Raw genomic sequence first — 20,434 nt, 5'->3', positions numbered from 1 at the left:
TGATGTAGATGTAGCTGTGCCTGAAGGCAGGACCAAAGACAAGATCCCTTCCCAGTAACTGTCTGCGTTCATTTACGGTGCCACCAGGGCAGGCATCAGCGACTCAGAATTAAGCCCGAGAAACAGTGTTAGGAAATCTCAAGTTAGGGAATGCTGACTCGTATCAGCAACTAACTTCCCAGACCAGCTTTCAGGAAAGGCATCCTAACTTCTTTCCTTACTCTCTGGTCCGTAAAAACAAGATACCCAGGAATCTCTTAGGGAAAAGAAAAAGGTCTCTGTGAATGGCAGCATCCAGGATTACAAGAGTCAACAGCAGGCCTCCTTGCTCTGCAAAACCAACCAGCCCCACAGAGCCCTCTCAGAAAATGCTCAACCTGACCAGTATCCAAAGATACTTGGTCTCAGTAACGTAACAAGAGGGGCTACACAGGTCAGGTTCCAGATTGTCCTCTGCAAATTGTTTTCTTTCATTTGATCCTCAGAGTAACTGAGTTAAGAATTATTTCGATTGTACAGATTAGGAAACCGAGACTCCATAAGTTTAAAATGACTAATTCTTTCATTAGAAAGTGAGAGCTCGGGATTCATCCACAAATCAGTCTGACCAGAAAGGTTTTCTCCCTTTCTAAGGGAGCAGGTGTAAGGCCGTTATTTTGAAAATAATTTTTGTTTTAGTAAAAACAGATGAAAAAATGCTCTGGTCTTCAGCTCTCTGAGGGGCAAAGTTGCCATAATCATGTTTCTTTCCTTTGTTTTTCTTGCCATAATCTTCACTCCATCTAATTTAGCCTCTTTCAAAGGGAAAAAGAGAAAATAAGCTACCAGTAAGAATAAAGAACACTTAATTTTTACATGCTAATTAATGCATGAGCAACATCTATCACAACTGGAGAAGATTTCAGGGCTTCCATATTTCTTCCTCTAAACAAACAGGAGGGTCATAATCGACTCTGACAAATTACTAGTGACACATAGGCTACCAAAACACCTATGTCTGAGATAGACGTCTCTGAATGCAAGCTCTTGGCCCTGACTGAACACCAGGAATCACCAGGAGAGCTTTCGAAAACACTAATACTTAATCCCATCCCAGGTGATGTTAAAAGGCCAGCAAATGCTGAGAACCACAGCCCAAAAGCAACGGAACTGAGGGTTAACCAGGACACAAAATAAGTTCATTTAGAATTCTTCCGGGGCGCCTGGGTGGCTCAGCCTGTTGAGCATCTGGCTTCAGCTCAGGTCATGATCTCACAGTTTGTGAGTTTGAGCCCCGTGTCGGGCTCTGGGCTGACAGCTCAGAGCCTGGAGCCTGCTTAGGTCTCTGTGTCTCCTTCTCTCTCTGCTCCTCCCCCCGCTCATGCTCTCTCTCTCTCTCTCCTTCAAAAATAAATAAAAACATTAAAAAAAAAAAAAATTCAGACAAGAAAAAAAAAGGAGAGAGAACTGTGTATCCAGTAACTTATATGGCAAATCTGATTTTTAAAGCGATACAAACATCTGCTCTAGCCTGCCACCCAACTGCCCCAAAGAGCAAGCATTCAGGAGCCAAGCCAACCTTGAGTTCCAATTTTGGCTCTCCCATGGTAACATGCGACCAGTGTTTCTGAAGCTCTTTATCCTTGTCTGTAAAACTAGGTAACACCTACCTTGCAGAGTTGTCTTCAAATAGGTATATAAGGTGCTTAGCACACAGTGCTTAATAAATGTTTCAACCTTCTGAAATGTCTCTCCACTTGGCAGCTGTAGGCACCAAACAATTCATTAGGTATGTTTGGGTCATCATTCTGTCCAAAAACTACAAGCTTCTGTCCTCTAACATTTTCCCTTAAGATGATCTTGATCCATAAGATTATGTGTAGAATATTTACATTCATAACCTAATTCTCATGTATTTATAGGACAGTTCACTTAAAACCACTCTTGACTAAGTGGAAATTTCTCTTAAATATAGAACACCTACTTTTGAGCACCTATTATGCACCAGGTATTGTGCCAAGCCTTCTGTACACACACAATCCAATTTAATTTCACTGAATTCTTATAAAGCCTGTTCAGGAAAAGAATTATCTCATTTTATAGATGATGAAATTGGGTTTCACAGAGTGAGGTAAACTTGTACATACACACACGTGTACACATACGCACACATACACACACACACACAGAGCTAATGAGGGAACTTGTAAGAATTTGGACCCAGGTGTGTCAAAACTCCAAAGTCAGACCATAACTGCCTCTCTACTGTACAAAACAGTTCATATATAAAGTGCATACGAATAATTTATATACAAAGTATTCATAAAATACCTTGTGCATGTGCCTCCATGCCAAACTTCAAAGTATTTTTGTTATATTTTTTCACATAGAACAGCATCATAAAATTAATTTTTAAATCAATGTGGAAATTCATCTAGCTTCTGTGTTTAGCAACTGGTGTTAATTTACCTCTCATAAGTGTTAGAAAGACACTACAGCACCTCCCACCCCGGCTCTTTCATACTATTCAAGCTTTTTATTAGCCCTAATGTTGATTGCCTTCCCAGGGCATCTACTGGTTTTCATATAATTTGTCTAATTAAATTTAAAGAAGAGATGTTTCAGGGAGCACCATTTCATCATTTCCTCTTACACTCCATTCTTTGGGCTTTAATGAGCACCTAAACCCCATCTTAACTCAGCCTTAGTTTCAGCACAGATGAACTGTGCTTGTTAAGACAGTCTTCAGTTGTCAGGAAAAATAGCTTTATTAAGGTCATGGAATGCGGAGAGTTTGATTAAAGCTAATCAAGGAAGAAAGCCAGGCTGCAGCACTGTGAATCAAGTCTCAGTACAACATGTTTAACATAACTTAACCTAGCCTATCTGGTAAAAGCAGACATAAATAAGATCAGGTTTCCAAAAAGAATGCATGAACAAATGCAGGCATATTACACGGTGTAATATATCTTCTGCATTGAACTTGAACAACTCTTTGAATAAGCAGTATATATTTTAAACCACATGGATACAAGTGACAGTGGAGGGTTGTCAATAGCCCCTTATCATTTAAAAGTGGGGGACAGGAGAATTACTTATGTTCTTTCAGATGTAAAATGTGTGATCTGTGGATGTGTCTGTCCAGTGATGGCACATAGATACCTATGTCTCATTATTCTGTTAAGTTAGGCTTCCAGCTCAGTAAATCTGAGTGACACCTACTAGCAAAATGCAATGCTAAGGCATTCAACACTAACAGTATTTTGGAAAGCTCTTCTAAGTGGGGTGATTAGTATCGTTTTAGTTTTAAGAAAATTAACAGTTGTGTATGGGGAAGGGATAGTTGGAATGTGGAAATCTAAAGACCTAGGGCTTAGTCTAGACTCTAAAGTAACTGGTTGCCATGACCTTCCAAAAGATTCCTGGCCTGGGCTATCTGGGCCTCAGTTCTCCTAAGAGCCAAATGAATGTACTTACACTAAATGGTCTCCTAAAGTCTTAAAAAGTTCTATGATGCAATGGAAGTCTACCTCCAAACGTAACTTCTATGATACTATTAAAGCTTACTTCGAACTTCAAGCCATTTCTTCCTAATTTAAGACAATATGTTAATATGAAGGGCCATCCAAATTTGTTACTCGATATTTAAATTTAAGAATAAGAATCCTGGGTGGCCTGGGTGGCTCAGTCGGTTGGGCATCCGACTTCAACTCAGGTCACGATCTCACATGTTCGTGAGTTCGAGTCCTGCATTGGGCTCTGTGCTGACAGCTCAGAGCCTGGAGCCTGCTTAAGATTCTGCGTCTCCCTCTCTCTCTGCCCCTCACCTGCTTGTGCTCTCTCTCTCTCTCTCTCTCAAAAGTAAATAAAAAATAAATAAACAAACAAACATTAAAAATTAAAAAAGAAAAAGAATAAGAATCCTAATTCAAAAAATAACTGTGGAGAATGAATGAGTATAAAGCCTTGAACAACGGTCCTAAAGATCATGATCTCTGACCATGATCTCTTTTCTCCTTGTTAATATCTTTCTACTTGTTACTTTCTATCCTTTTCCCTTCCAGATATGCAGCTTCAGGACATATTATTATTAACGAACGCACACATTTTTTTAAAAAAATCTTTACAGATAATCCCATGACACTGATTTTAGGTCGACTCTAGGTTAAATTCATGATTATTCATCTATAGTATTAATGACTAATAAATACTTTAATTTGCTCATCAAAGAATCTTGAAGTGGTCATATCTAGGAGACCCCAGGTCATACCTAACATCTTGTATGGCTGAAACAGGTAAGACAGTCCATGAGATACACGCACTGGAGAGTTTGGAGTTCCACACAGTGAAATGGTCATGAGAAACAGCAGACCTCGCCTTCTACAACAGCCTGACTCACCACCTTTTTCTGATTTACTAGAGGTAATGGAATACAGAGGCTTAGGAAGAGCAGAGGAGAGCTACGCATAATGGGATTTAAATAATCTGATTTTCCTAAGAAAAGAAATTGAGAAGCAAAGAGATAAAGGATTTTCTGTACATACAACACACATATGCACACTCATTTAAAGCACCCTGCAGTTTCCAAAGAGCTTTTATACCCCTTAGGTATCATTTAATCATTATTTTAAAAACAAAACAAAACATGAAGGCAAGGGTTCCAGTTTTTAAGCCACAGAGGAGCAAAGAAATTAAATGACTTAGGCAGCTCCTCATACTTTGTTAACGGCAGTGCTGGAAGTACCCTCCAGGTCTTCCAAATTCCAATCTAATGCCATCCTGCTAATATGGTGCTGCCTATTTATTTACTTTCATGTTTGTTTAACTCAACAAATATTTATTGAGTGGCGGTCACACGTCAGGCACTGTTCTAGGTACCAGGAAAACAACAGGGAGCAAGCTCAATAAGCTCTTTTCCCTCCTAAAACATTCTAGTGTGCACACGCGTGTATTTACAACACATATAGTTTAATATATATGGCTTCTCATACACTTTTCTGTACCAGCCACTTTATGAGACTCATTAAAAATTAAGATCACATATAAATATTTATTATTTTTTAAGAACGGCACTCATTAGGTCAACACAGAACAAATAAACCCCAGCTACTCCTGCCTCCCTTCCTTCTTCGTTCCTCCACACAACTAGCCTTTTAAAACAATCTAAGCAAATAGCAAAGTAACATCTATTCGAGTTACACATTTGTTCACATGCTGAGAAGGAAAAAAAATGACTATAAAAGTCTTTAGAAAAAGGAGAGGTTCAAAATTATGGAGAGAGCTTTTTTTAAGGATCATTTTAAGCACACATACAGGATCTTAAAGAATGCACATGGACATCTTGTTTGGAAAAAGTTTGTTCTTTTTTCTTTCTTCTTTTTAATCTACACAAAGCACAGTCTTAAAAAGCCTGGGGGGTGGGGGGGGGGGTGGGGGGGGTGTCTGCTCCCCATCTCTAGTTCTGTTGCTGAATGAAAGATCGACAGGAAATTAACACAGTGGTAGGGAGTTTCTGGCCAAGAGTGAACTCTGAAACAAAAGACCCACTATTGTGTAAGAAAATCTGACATCTATACCCTCAGCCATGTTTAAAACTTTAGTAATCCTTTAGTGTGATCTATGATTTGTTGTAAGTTTTTAACATATATATCTGGCGTGTTGTATTACTCCTCATCTTCCAACTCCTCCTGAAAAAAAAGAAAGATTTTTACTTTCTTTGTTCCCTCCGTCCCTCCTTGTTTGTCTTTTTAGCCAGCAGCAGAGCAAATGAATTCAACTAGCTTCCTTCCTTTACCATCCATGTCAAAAGCACACTACCTTCAAGGTTTACAGGATTTCCATTGCTACCAAGTTACCTGAGATTATAACAGTAACGTTTTATTTTGAGCTGATGTTACAGAAAATGATCGTTTCTTGATACATCTGTCAACCTGACACTGTGTGTTATTTCCCCATTTCTAATACCACAGAAAGAGTACTCAGGCATGATGGTGGGAATCAGTAATCTAAGAAATTAAAATCAAACCACGTGCTGCTCAGGTAGATCCACTGAGCATGATCCATTTATGTGATGAAGTTAAAAGGTGAGATTCTTTTAGTAATGGTAGTGGATTGTCCTTGTTTTACATTCAATGCCAATCTCTCAGATAACTTTTTAGATGGATTTTCTTGATTCGTTTTGTCAAAAATGTATTAGCAAAGCTGGCCATATCTTCACTGTATTCCTTTTTTTTTTTTAATGTTTATTTATTTTTGAGAGAGAGAGAGCAAGCGCCAATGGGGGAGGGGAAGCAAGAGAGGGAGACACAGAATCCGAAGCAGGCTCCAGGCTCCGAGCTGTCAGCACAGCGCCCGAAGCGGGGCTCGAACTCACGGACCGTGAGATCATGACCTGAACCGAAGTCAGACACTTAAGCAACTGAGCCACCCACGTGCCCCTTCACTGTATTCATTAAAAGCAAACTGGGCTTACATCATTTCTATCAATTACAATCAATGTTAGCTTACCCATATTTAATTGTAGAGAAATGTATAAAACTGTGACCTACCAACACAAAATCATGCTCCTCTGCTATTTAAATAGGTGCTGGTAAAGCTAGAAGTAGGAACAAGTCACCAAAGTATCAGCTGTAGAAGTTTTCTGGGCACATTCCAAAAGTCTACATCTGCTTGGCAACAACTCAGAAAAGAGATACGGTTACTCTTTTTACAGTAACATAGCTTTCCCAGGCTTCAATGTATAAAAAACAGCTTGCTCTGTATCAGAAGAAAATCCAACCAGATTTGCAAAAATCACATACTCACTATTCTACCCCATCAACTTAAACTTTACTGCCATACATAGAACCAAAATCATCAATGACATGGTTATCATATATTGTCCTGTTCGTGTGGTCTAAGAGTCCAAGTGGGATTTTTTTTTCCTTTTCTTTTTGCAACATAAACACTTAAGCATTTAGTGATAAAATATTAAAAGCGTAGGGCTCCAGATCCAGTGAGTACAAGTTGCTGATATAGCACCAGGCACCAAAGAAAGGTGTCAAGTATGTTAAAATATGGCTCTAGCTTAGACATTATGGGCCCTATTCTTTCCCTAATATGCTTGCCTTGTTCCTACTGTCCACAGCTAAATGTGCACATCAGCACTAAAATGCATCCCCTTAAAATCTAGAGAGGAAATTCAACACATCTATGTCAATGAACAAAGTAATTGTCACATTTGTTCACCACAAACAACAGATCTAGACACTGTTTTTAATTATAACATTAATTGATCTTTTGTCACCACTAATTAGAGCAATAACATCACATTTAGTTACTTTACTAGCAGGAGTCAACTTTGAGTTGCTGGATAATGCATCAGTCGGGAAGAGGGTGAAGCAGGCAGAAAAAAAAAAGAATTTAGGGAAAAAAAAGTCTTATTATTTTTAAAGAAGAAATGTTTATCACATTGGGTGCGTTTTTATATTTTAATCTTATGTCTTGTGAAAACTTCATTTGGTCTCTTTGCAAATAGAGTTCATACTATCATAGAAAATGTTCCCTCATCGTTGGGAAATTACAGACAAGGAAGAATAGGTTGACGATCAGAAAAACTACCTTTGTGCCTTGAAAAAGACAAGTCACATGAACCTGTCATAGCCCTAGTCTGTGAGAAATGTAAGGGACTTTAATGGGTGTTTTAGTAGAACCACTTAAAATTAAGTGATGAATTGGAATGGGAAAAGTTATTCCAATAAAAGCAAACAAATTAACTAACCTGACCTTGGTCCACATAAAAGATTCATTTTCTTAATGGAAACAAACTCTTTGAGTCTAGCTCAGGTTTAACCACTGAAGTGTATGTGGAACCTAAATTAAGCTATAGAAATGTATGCCTCCAGAAACTCAGGTGTACATGCACAAGTAGGTAAGAGTTCTTATAGCTGTGGGATATGCCGCTGGCATGGTCTAGTATGACCCACTTCTACAATGATTACCACATGAGTCAGAAACCTGTTAAGACCCAATTAACAAAAATGTTATGCATCACTGATGCATGTTTTGTCCAGAGCTTAATTCCACTGTTTTCCTAAGTAAATTCTGTCTTTTCTATTCATTAACTTTCTCTTCCCTTGGGTACAAGTAGCAGCTTCTCCCATTTTGTTTAAAAAGGTTACAGAAGATCTGAAAGTTACAGGGCAACGGGCACGTCTTTGTGTCCATTACTCAAAAAGAGTAAGACAACACTGTCTTCATCACACACGCGGCATCTCTGATGTCGTAGAAACCAGGAATTTTTATTTCACCAGCAGTCTGAAAGACAGCATCAACGTAGCCCAAGCAAACTGGAACGGGATTGGTCTTTCCTCTTCTTCCTACCTCAACGACCAAAACTGTTTTAATAAAAAGTAGAAGTAATTACCAAAGAAGTCATTCTGGGAGCATAAGAAAAGCTTAAAGTCTAAGCTAGTGAGACAAGACAATCGTGTTTGAAGCAATCAAAGACACTGACTTTGACTTTTTGAGGAGAAGAGTCAAGGAAAGTTCATCCTAACAACAATGCGAGAACCATTGCACTGGGTCAATTCCCTTGTCCATCAAGCCAGGATTCTAACTTGAACGGGGGCTCCTCTAAGAGATAGTTTGAAGGAAGTTATGGCTGCACTCTGAATTTTTCTCAAAATTCCTAGCTTTATTAGAAATCTTTAACATATTCAATATTTTGAAACTCCCCTTGGAAAATAGCCCTAATGGAAATACAGCAAAGAACTAGTCACTTCAGATAAGAAAATATGACTGTTTTTCTTTCCATAGATATATTTCACTTGCAAAGAAACTGTCCTTTAAAATCAAGTTGTGTGATGGGGCACCTGGGTGGTTCAGTCAGTTAAGCATTTGACTCTTGATATCAGCTCAGGTCATGGTCCCAGGCTTGTGGGATTGAGCCCCACAGTGAGCTCCACATCAGACTCCATGCTGAGCATGGAACCTGTTTAAGATTCTCTCTCTGCCTCTGGCCTTCTCTGCCTTTTGCACATTCTCCCTCTAAAAAAAAAAATTTAATTAAATTTAAATTTAAAAAATAGAAATCAAATTGTGTGGATTTATGCTTGATCTGTAAAACAATGGCAGATATGCATACAATAAACTAATCCTGGGGTAACTGGGCTACTTCATATGGTCTAAAAATGACCTTTACTTAATCTTATACTTTTAACATTTGGAAGATTTAAAAAAAAAAAAAAAAAGCATGAGGTAGGCACCACCATTTGTTGGAAAACGTACTATTACACTGAATGTGTGACCTCTGGAAGGTCACTTCACTATCAGAACCTGAGTTTCCTTATCTGTAAGGTATAGGACACTGTATCAACTAACCTCCCTCAGGTTTCAATTCCTAAAATGCTCTTTTTATGTATGTAAAATCATCAGTTTCCATTTCATGCAGGCCAGTGCCCCTCTTCAATAACAACACACGAAGGAGTATGTTAATAAACACTTTTCCTCAGGCTACATGTTTTTTATTTCATACATAATAAAACTCATCATTATTAACTGGGCTCTTCACATCTCATTATGGTCCATTATTCTTCCTCTTCATTATTTATTAAATTAGTTAGGTGTTCAGTACAATTGTATTATTACACCATTCACCCAAAATAACGGCACATGAAATAAGGCTAACTAAAATAAACAGCCCAATCCTAGAACATGGGCAGTTTCATCTGAACCATTCCATTCAATTCATAAACTTCAAGGGTCTGGTATTTGCCAGTGGCTTAGAGCGAGAGGGTCAAGGACTTGCAAAGGCCCCTGCTCTTGAGGAGCTCCCAGTCCACTGAGAAAGCCAACTCCTATTCTACTATCAGTACGTGCTGGGTGTATACAGGAGATGCATCAGTGTTCCACACATTTTCAAAGGTCCCTGAAGAGTAAAAGGTAAGGTTTTGGTGAATAACACTTGGGCTTATAATTTTAAACAGAGAATAATGGAGGAAGTTTTCTACTTTGAATAGTTACTAATTTTTCACGTAAGAAGTTCCCTTAAAAATGTGGCAATCGGGGCGCCTGGGTGGCTCAGTCGGTTGAGCGTCTGACTTCGGCTCAGGTCATGATCTCACAGTCCGTGGGTTCGAGCTCTGCATCGGGCTCTGTGCTGACCGCTCAGAGCCTGGAGCCTGTTTCAGATACTGTGTCTCCCTCTCTCTCTGACCTTCCCCCGTTCATGCTCTGTCTCTCTCTGTCTTGAAAATAAATAAACGTTAAAAAAAAAATTTTTTTTTTTAAAAATGTGGCAATCTCCATCAACTCTCTTCCCAGAAAAATTCGCAGGTAGTCTAAATTCTGCATTCAATTTCAGGAACTAATACACAGACCATGAGTTAACCTAGCCTTTTTGTCCCGTTCACTATTAATTAATGGCTTATGCATGGCTTGAATGATGGCATAGTAACAATTGTTGATGAATCAGACAGGGTGAGATGAAACTAAGATATCTTCTAATGCTCATGATCTTTGAGTCTAGACCTCTAAAGATTCAAAAAGAGTTCCATATGTTGGAAGGTGAACTAGAATCAACAAAAGGACATTTGTGTGTGTGTGTGTGTGTGTGTGTGTGTGTGTGTTGTGTGTCTGTTGTCAAAAAAACCAACTAAGTACGAGATGGCAGAAACCATATGGGCAGCAGTCGTTGTTAACATACCTTCATGACAAAAGAGAACTCCATCAACTCTGTGTCGTTCCTGAGGTGGAATCGGGACCAAGGAGAGATGTTAATGAGAGACAGATTTCAGCAAAATAAAAGAAAGCATTTCAAACAACGTATATTACTAACACAGAAGAGAGTGCCTCATGAGGAAGGAGCTCTCCTCCAACCTGAGTGTAGTACAAGAAGATGGAACGAGGCTCTAATTTCAGTTTTGCCTTAATCTAGACACAGGAGCTGAGGCAAGCTTCCCTACTCGTAAATAACTTAGTTCCCTCACCTGTAATCTGGAGGTTATAAACCCACACGTAAGTCAAATGAGACGGTGAGAAAGTGTGCACCCCAGTATCTTGCAGATATTAGGTATTCAACAGAAGTTCCTGCCAACCTTCGTCCCTACTCCCCCAGTCCCTCAGTTTTTTTCTGAAAGTATTTAAGTAAAGGCTGTTGGGGATAGCACCTAGGAGGTTCCTACAGAGGAAGGCGGTTAGACATGATGGCCTTTAATATCCTTTTAAGTCTAGGGTTTGGTTAGCAAAACTATTCTTAGGTGATAGCTCTTCTACGTTATGCATACAAAGTCGGAATGATTTACTTCCATCCACCTCCCTTCCTTAAGCAGCCACCTAAAAATCAGAATGAATGCTCTTATTTTTCTTCTTAGGTATTATATGCTTGCTAGTTCATTCCACTTTATTTCAAAGAATTTTCCATAAGCTCTTAAATGTTTCCATATGACACCATATTCGGCAGGTAACCTGAGTTCATACCATTCCCTAAACACGAGTCCCTATAAAACGTTCCAGAATCTCTTTGTGTGCTCTGAATAGAATTTGTTAGGCTGCCAAATCATTCGGTCTTCTCTAGATAGCCTTGTCGTTCCTAACTTGGTTATCGAATTCTTTTATCAGCATATTTTAATCAAAGCCTTTCAAAACAGTCTGAGGGTTAGGAAATACCATAAGGTCTAAATGAAAAAGGCAAGAGGGCAAAATATAACTACCGACGGGGACAAAAGCAAAGGGCTACTCTGACTTTGCTTTAGGATACAACAGCGGAAGCTACTGTCATCTTAGGAGGAAAAAAATGCCAGCTCAAATGTCACATGTGAATAAATTATTGGCCGTTCGTAAACAACAACAAAAAGAAGGTATTCTGGTCTTATTCCCAGCCCATGAGTTTACACAAGAGCCTGAGTTAAAATAATTTTAAAAGGGGGGAAATTTCTCTTTTGTCAAGAAATCATCATCCACCACTCAAGCGTTTTAAAAATAAAATGAAAAATTAAAAAAGGAATTAAAGTCCCAGGCTCCATGCCTCCTAAGGCAGCAGAGATTCACTCCTCTTGTGGTGAGAAGCAGGGATGGTGGGCGCAATCCAGAGTCACAGCTGCTTTGGAAGCCGCCGGGCTCTCCTGTCATTTCAGAAGCCTTGCTGTACGCAGACACATTTGAACATGGCCACCTGGATTCCCTCCTCTCATGGCGGGAGGCCAGGTTACAGTGGTTCCATCCACTGCTGCTCCCGAGAAGGAAGAAGGAAGGCCTCTACACAGTGTTTGCCACCCTAGATGCGGGCTGATTTTTCAAACAGGGCAATAATTATAAAGAGAAATACTGGCGGCCTCCTCCCATCCAGCCCCAGTTTTATAACTAAAGGAAATCATTGTTTCTTTCATTATTATTTTCTTTCGAGCATGACAATAAACACTCTTCAGCGAATAACTCATCAGTGGAAAGCTATTCAAAGAATTTTACATTGATAACACTGCAAATGTGGAACTGGAAAGAACTTTGTTGATAATTTGTTCTGAACCTCTCACTATTCGCATACCTGGAATGTCTGCTCCTCTGCTGGTCAAAATAGAAAATCCTTATAAGAGATTTGTAATACAAATCTTCCTGTCTATTCCAGACAGAATGTTTCCTTCCTCTGTGAGCCAGTGTCTCCTATATAACACTCACTACATTATTCAGTTGTAATGTCTGTCTCCATTGCAAGACCTTAAGCCTCTTGAGAGCAGGGCTCAGTCTTATTCAGCCATGGATCCATAATGCCTAGCAGAATGGTTGGGTCCGAGAAAATTCTCATGGCACCTCAAGAAGTGGTTGCTGAATTAACTTGGACCAAAGGACACTGAAGGCCAAGAAGCTAAAATGACTGGCCAAAGATCACATGGCTAGAACAAGAATCCAATCCCCAGCAGTGTTCTCAATTCTTCCACATGGACTCGCCCATGCTAAACGAGAAGATATTAATGGCTATAATTTTATTGTCCCTCAAAACCCAATTATTCTTCCTTCAGCAACTTTTCCTCCAATAAGGTTCTCAGATTCAAGAAAAAGGATTCTGTTTTGCCTCGTATTAAACAATTTGATAAAAAGCTAGTAAACAGAGAGGTTTTACACATGCAAATCTGCCCTTGCACCCAATTTCAATTCTCTTATTCTCCTGATCTATATTCCTGCTCTCCAGATGGACCATCAGCTTTATACCAATGCCAGCAACAGCTTGTGTATTGTTTGTTTAAAACAAAGATGATGGATTAAATATCATATGCAATGTGAGGAAAGAGGTTAAGGCTAATATTCCTGTTCTGAAATATATCATAAACCCAGTCCATGTAGCTTTTTTCCCCCAGTGGATTCGTATAAATAAAGATTTAATTTTATTTTTCAGACTCATAGGAGGAAGCATGCATTCATCTAGAATATGGAGCCTTTCCATCGCTCCAGATTTATTCTTGTTCTAAGGCATCATTACCCTCCAAATTATACAGACTTATGTCATTTCATTGAAACACTCATTCACCCATCACATGCCCAGATCCAACAGTAACACTTTTGTTTTAAAATTATGCCAAAATGAGCAAACTTGAAATTCTTTCACCTATATTTGAGTACTCTGCAAAATGTCTTTAATCATCTCAAATAAATTCCAACCAAAAAAACCTACAATTTCAATGTGAAATACATAAACCAAAGAAATCACAGCAGAGGTCTCTTTTTGTACCCTATGCGTTATTATATGAAGCTGCCTAAAAAGTACTTGCCAGTAGGGTGGACTACGTATCAAAACCAGCCCTACTGTGTAGGTTTCCTGCCATGATTATGGATTCTGCTTGGCATATTTATATGTCATCTCCATTAGGAAAATGATGGGGGCGGGGGGGGGGGGGAAGGACACTTCTAGCTTTTAGAAGGCAAGATGGAAGAACAGTGCAAAATGCAAAGATAATTCCATTAAGGGATTCTGATGATAGGATATCATTTAAGTAGATTATCATCAACAAAAGAATACTGATTAGGGTCTAGAAGTCCCATGCGGAGTATCTCCAGAAGAAGAAACTAAAGGTAGAACTCTCTCTCCGTTTCCTTATGGCTACAAGGATGTGCGTATAGAGTAGAAACATGGAGCCCATCTGGAAGGGTTGCAAACATACAGTCTAATCCTTGACACAATCCAGGTATCAGCTTCTTGACCACAAGTTCTATTACTCTGCCATTTCTATCAACTAGTCAGGTTGAAACTTTATTTAAGGCTGGAATTTGGCCCTCCCCAGTTGCACCATGAAGAGAAAATATTTAAAGAAAGGTGTTTTGCAACTCCTATGTTTGGAATGAGTGATAAAATCTGTAGTGCTACCAATGCTTTCTAGATGCCAGTTCAATGATATCCATTTTATACGTCAGGACAAAACAGCAGCAAGACTGTATGTCTAAAGAGATACTCCACAGCCCTGTATAAACTCTGGGATACATGTGAGTTGGTCTAAAACTTTAAAAAATGACCCTTATGGCAACTTGACTGTGAAAAGCATGACTAATCCAGTCTTACTGCACTATAACTTTTTCCCCATTGTTTAATACTGGATTGCCATTTTCTCTCGTGTGTTTGCACGTGTGAGAGCATTAATAGACAAACAGGAATATACAAGCATCCAGACAAATAAAAAGATACTATAATACAGAATATGTTCCCACTGGTAATATAAAAAAAAGAGCCACAAATACATCATGGGCAAATAAGCAGACACATTAGTAAATTTAACTTTCAAATATGGAAAAATGCCATTCACAGTCACAGAATATTTTTTTTTCTAGGATCTTGAAGCTAAAATTTCGGTTAAATGAAACCTAAGGTCCCTTACAGCTATAACATTCTATGATTCTTTGAGTGTATTTTTATTTATTTGTTCCCTTGAATTTTTTCTTGTCAGGGAAGGTGGCTCTAGCCTCCCTTTAGAATATTTTTCCACCTACACATCTTCCTACTGCAATAACACAAGTTAAGCTGAACGCACAGTTATGTAACTTTAAGATCAAAAGAAAATGGAAAAGAGAGTTCTACCCCATACCCCCATGATATCACCACCAAGGTCCAGCTAATGAACACTTAGTTTTACCAATATACTAAAGGCTGCATCGAAATACTTCCCAATAGGTTGGGAGAAAAATTCTCCTGGATTCTTTGGATTTATTGTGGGGACAGAGAGGGCAGCGGGAATCACACCAGTGGAAGTTACCTGAATGATGGCATCTGCTGTTAAAATTTCCTTCACAATCCTCTTTAAGGACAGCAGAAAGGGTCTTTCATTTGTACACATCTACTTACCGAGTGCAAATTCTTTGCCTCATAAAGTGAACTTTATTTGTGCTTAATGTATATTCACCATTTCCTGCTAATGAGGTAAAAACTGATTCCAGATGAGAAGAAAAATGTCTTAGTTTTCACTGAAAATTAATTCCAGGACAAAAACTTTTAAGAAAGTTAAAAAAAAAAAAACAGCTATAACTCTGTAAATCAATTTCTGGTATCTTGCGCATGTATTTTACTCCCTAGAATTTTTTTTTTTTTTTTTGGAAGAGAGTCAGTTTATGATAACACAGTATACTTTTACATTCTGAGCATAAGGTTGCTAATTTCCATCCAGAATCCGAAGAGAGCCTATGTTTTCTTGCCCAAAAGAGAACACTTTTTTTAAAAGAGCAATACAATAGGGGCATAGACTATCACCTGAAAACACAAGCGTTCAAAAACCCCTGGAGAAAACAGAGTTAAAGATGATCATCTAATCAACCTTAACTCACACTACAATATTAGCTTATTGCATCATCGGCAGAACACAAGTCACACGCTGTACTCAGTCCACTCCATTGAGTAACAGACAATGCAATGCTTTAAATTTGATTTCCTAATGTCCAGGAGGTCAACCTAAGACCTCACAATTTGTTAATATATTTACTGTAAATGTATTTGAGATTTAAAAAAAAAAAAAAAAACAGGAGCTGGCATTATGGCTAATAGATGGCACAAATTAGCCATCATAAAATGCAAAGCATTGCCATGTTCAAGTTAAATCCGATTTGGGCAGTTACCAACTGTAAAAGCATCTTCTGTCCTGAACTTCTTTTGACTATTTTGACTATTTTGAACTTCTTTTGAACTATTTTGACTATTATTTCCCAATATTTTCATTTTTCCTTAAATTTAGAACCAGCTACAGTATTTAAAGAGTAGTTTGTGTGAGCATTTTGTAACGAACATAATTGTCAAATCACTATGTGAAATCACTATATCAGAAGGTACTATAGTATTGTATGTCAACTATACTTCAATTTAAAAATAAATAAGTAAATAAAATAAAAATGTCTGTGGTTCAAAAAAGGGGGAGGAGGAATTGTAGGAGAGCCACTTTTCCGCTTGAAATGGGCTTGAACTGCAGGTTGTTAACCTCAAAAACTGGAACCAGAGAGGGCCTAGTATGTGTTACCCTGATCACTTTTAAAGACATTTTCAATAATATCCTTTGAGATGGGACCAGAAATGACTTTATCACTTTCCCAAATACTTCACTTAAAAGTGTATCACTCTTTTGATAGCAGCTCTGTGTTACTGAAAACATCAGTGTCATGGCAGACGTAAAATGAGTGGACATAAGAATAAGACCATTAAAAACGACCAGAGTTTGCCTGGAATGCCCAACCCTGTGTAGCAACAAACGTTGATTTTGATTCTAACAATATTTCCAAACAATCCTTAAATCTGGCAGACAGAAAGAATACTAATCACCTAGATAAATGTGTTTCTTCTACATTCTGGAGAAGCGCCATAAGAATATATCAAGTTTAGTAAGCTTATGTGAGTAGAGCACTGTCCCACTTGGCATTACTCATTGAATTTCATATTATTTTATTAGGATTTGGTAAAACACTATGTAAAACTCTACAATTAAGTTAATTCAATCTTGTCATCTCACATAATTACAAATATTCCAGAGCCCAGACCAAACCTACAGCCATGTGTACACCACATAAATTTAGGTCCAAGAAATCTAGTTTGACCTATATAAACCAAAAAATATAAATGGGTAAAGGAAATTCCTTTTCCTTGCCCTTGATCCAAATAGGCTATCTATACAGATCAGGTTCCCCCTGAGATGTGCATTTACCCACAAAGGGAATCAACTACCAAACTTCTAAATATGCAAACTTTCTCCTTCCACTATTTGTTTGTAAAACAATATCAAAGTTAAAAAAAATAATAATAATATCAAAGTTGATAAGGTCACAGATAAGATGGGCTGAGCCAAAGCTGTTAAAATTGAAGAGCATTAAGCATAAGTATCTATTCACCAGATACGAATCTGCTATTTGATTAGTAATTTTTCACTAACAATTTACCTACTCTCACACATTTCTTCCCCAAAAATGAAGCAAGCAAACATTTTGAGGCATATATATTTCCACAATAAAGATTTTCACTTATAATAAATGAGTCAAACTTTCAAACCTAAGGACTGAATTTTTTTTTAACTTTCCTGAGTTTTAGTCTGAACACATGCAAAAATTTAGCAAGAAATATCACTAGAGTTATTTCAGCCATACAAATTATTTAATGAGTACCCATGCAATCTATGCCAAATAAAAATGAATAACACAGTGTAATGCCAACTTCTCTGATTAATGCATCCTTAGCTTACAGTTTCTCTTAATTAAGAACAAACAGAAATTTCCTCTCAACTGAACACTTTAGGTTCAAATTTACTTTCTAGAGCTATTTCTAAAAGTGTACATCATTTTGTTTTGCTGAGTAACTGAATCACCTCATGTGATAAAGCATTAATTATGTGGACCTGGTAACGAGGAGCACTTACTGGGCTCAAGAACAGAGGCTGAGGAGCTTACTAGTGAGATGGACTTTGGGAGTTGGGTAAGCAAGATTTTGTGTTACTAGGGAGGAAAATACCTAAATAGCAAAAATCATCACCAAATTACATGCATAAATATTTGAAATTTCATGGGAAAAGATCATCCAGTAAAAAGGGCTTAGGTACATTATGTCTTTCAACTCAAGATCACAATTTATCTGAAAATGAGCCTGAATAATTTTCCGCTTATATTATAGGAAGAAAATACCTATAGTATCTTTCATATGCTATACACTTTCTCAGAGAGTCCTGAAATTTCCTCTAGATCAAAGTGTTTGGATGCCTATAGAAATTATTTCTTCCACTAGTCTTTGGCGTTCACGCTCTGGTGCCTGAATCACGTGATAGTCTACCAGCATAGTCTGGAGTCAAACGCTACCTTCACCCCCACTGACTTGCTATGTGATCTTGTGGTAAGATCTTGTGTTTCCTCCCTGGAGGAACTCAGTTATCTCTCTTTAGACCAGTCTCTCCAACACACCACCAACCACAACGGCCTTCCTTTCTTCAGTCCCTACGAGACAGACAGACAGAAAGACACACACACACACACACACACACACACACACACACACACCCATCTCCCACCAAATTCTTCGCACTTGATCTTGGCCCACAAGAAAAAGCCTAAAGACTGGGTTCTACTTATATCACAAGATGAAAGGCAATTTGAGATAGGGACTGTGTCAAACGCATTAAACTTAGAACCTTATACACAGTAGGTATTTAATAAATATATTTGAGAGATTTAATACCTAACTGATAAACTGCAGTCTGTCAGGACAATGAATTATTAAAGCAACTATTATTAGTGAAGAATATGATGATCTCTTAAAACATTAAAGTTATGTCCACCAAATAATATTAAGTAAAAGGAAAACACAAAACTATGTAGTGCTGAATCATTACATAACCCCAAACCATGCCTACACATGAATCCATATTGCTTTTCTATGTTCCTAACATTATTACAGACTTGACCACAAAGAATTAGGGTAGAGAAAGACTAGTTACTAAATATAAGACCTTAAACTTTCAGGAGGAAAAAAAAATAGTATTAGGGAGACCAAGTGAATCCTGTATCATAACCCAGTGATTCATTACAAACATTCTTTTCTCTAGGGCTCGTTCTTCCATCACTATGGAGGGAATTATATCTGTAACCTCCATTAACATTAATGGAAGGTAGCCACATTATTTCAGCAGAACTCCACTAGTGAATCAGGCCTGTAAGAAAAAAGCTTTCATTTATTAAGTTTATAAAGAATTCCTGATATAACACAAATAGCAGTGCCTCTGTTAATTTCCATGATGAGTGCACTCATGCTGGAGAGAGTGAAACAGGACAATTAAACTAATTCTGCTATATCCACAGAAAATATGGTTCATAAAGCTATATGCTTCTAACGCCTTCTAAACCCCTCCACTCTCAACTATAGACTATCCTCTGATACTCGACTGTAATTCCAAAAGGAAATGGTAGTTTTCAAGTATTTCTCATCATTAAAAAAAAAAAAAAAAGCATGCTTTAAAATGGAATGTTCTAACAAAATACACTCACACATGCAGGGAATAAGAAATTTACAAGCCAACACAAGGTCATTATTTAATTTTTAATTAGGTTTCACCTAACAATGGAAAACTAAGTCTTCCTCCATCCATTTAACAAAATGCTCATTTAGAATACTCCATGGCTTAGAAAGCTTCTGAACAGATGTCTAAAATGAGAATTCAAGACTCAGGAAAATATGAAACTCACTTTACTCTGTTCTCAAGTGATCCGATAAACAAACAGCCTCACCCACTGCAGTCATGGTTGATAATTTATTTCTAGAGTCTGATGACTATATGGCAATTCACTTTGCTGATGAAACATTCTTTATTTGGGTGGGATGCGCACAGATACCAACTTAACGAATGTCATTCCCACAAGATAATAGACCATAGAGAAGACGCATGCCAGGCAGCACTGCATTGAAAAACCACTTTTCACCTATCAGAAGATGCCTTAACAACTGACAGTGTTTATCATATTCAAAAAACTTCATTCCTGCTAGGCAAAGATCCAGAGCCAACTTTGTTTCTTCATTAAGGTCATCGAAACTTTCTAATATCCATGTTTTCTGCATATTTGCAGTTACTAAGAATCCTCACCTTTGCAATTATTTATAGCAGCACTGGGAGGGACAGATATGTACTGTGAAGTTATTTTAATTAACTCAGGGTCTCATTTTCACCATATACAAGACTTTGCTCAAATCCATAAGACAATTCTATCGATAACTGAAGAATTCTTCTCCGACTCTATTCTGGGATCTCTAATTTGGGCCTCACATTTATACCACTGAACTCTGTTATAACTGGGCAGTCCCAGAAAGAGAAAAAATCAGCATCAGACCCAAACTCTCTTGGGGGAAAAAGAAGGGGATTCCTCACACTAAAGGAAGGACTAAAGATACAGCAGATACTCCACAGGTCACCCTTGGAGGGAAGGAGGAACAATCCAGCTGCAAGTGAAGAAAGGAAAGGAGCAGGGAGAACAATGATCTTCACCATCT

The 20,434-nt window shown here is 38.0% G+C and overlaps 1 protein-coding gene across 9 annotated transcripts in view; it reads right to left on the bottom strand.

Moving 5' to 3' along the window:
* The window catches only part of NFIA (nuclear factor I A), a 368,084-nt gene that overhangs the window by 309,068 nt on the left and 38,582 nt on the right, over positions 1-20,434 (bottom strand). The window contains exon 3 of one of the 9 annotated variants that reach the window (XM_053214156.1): positions 10,251-10,703. The exons of the other annotated variants lie outside the window; for them this stretch is intronic. Within the exon in view, the coding sequence (XP_053070131.1) occupies positions 10,687-10,703 (17 nt within the window). The 3' untranslated portion in view covers positions 10,251-10,686. Of the gene's footprint in view, positions 1-10,250; positions 10,704-20,434 lie in introns of those variants that run through there. 9 annotated transcript variants of the gene reach the window in all.

This window comes from Acinonyx jubatus, chromosome C1, assembly GCF_027475565.1.
Source record: "Acinonyx jubatus isolate Ajub_Pintada_27869175 chromosome C1, VMU_Ajub_asm_v1.0, whole genome shotgun sequence".
Classification (NCBI taxonomy): Eukaryota; Metazoa; Chordata; class Mammalia; order Carnivora; family Felidae; genus Acinonyx; species Acinonyx jubatus.
The sequence above is the reverse complement of the archived record's forward strand: the minus strand, read 5'-3'. Positions and strand labels throughout refer to the sequence as shown.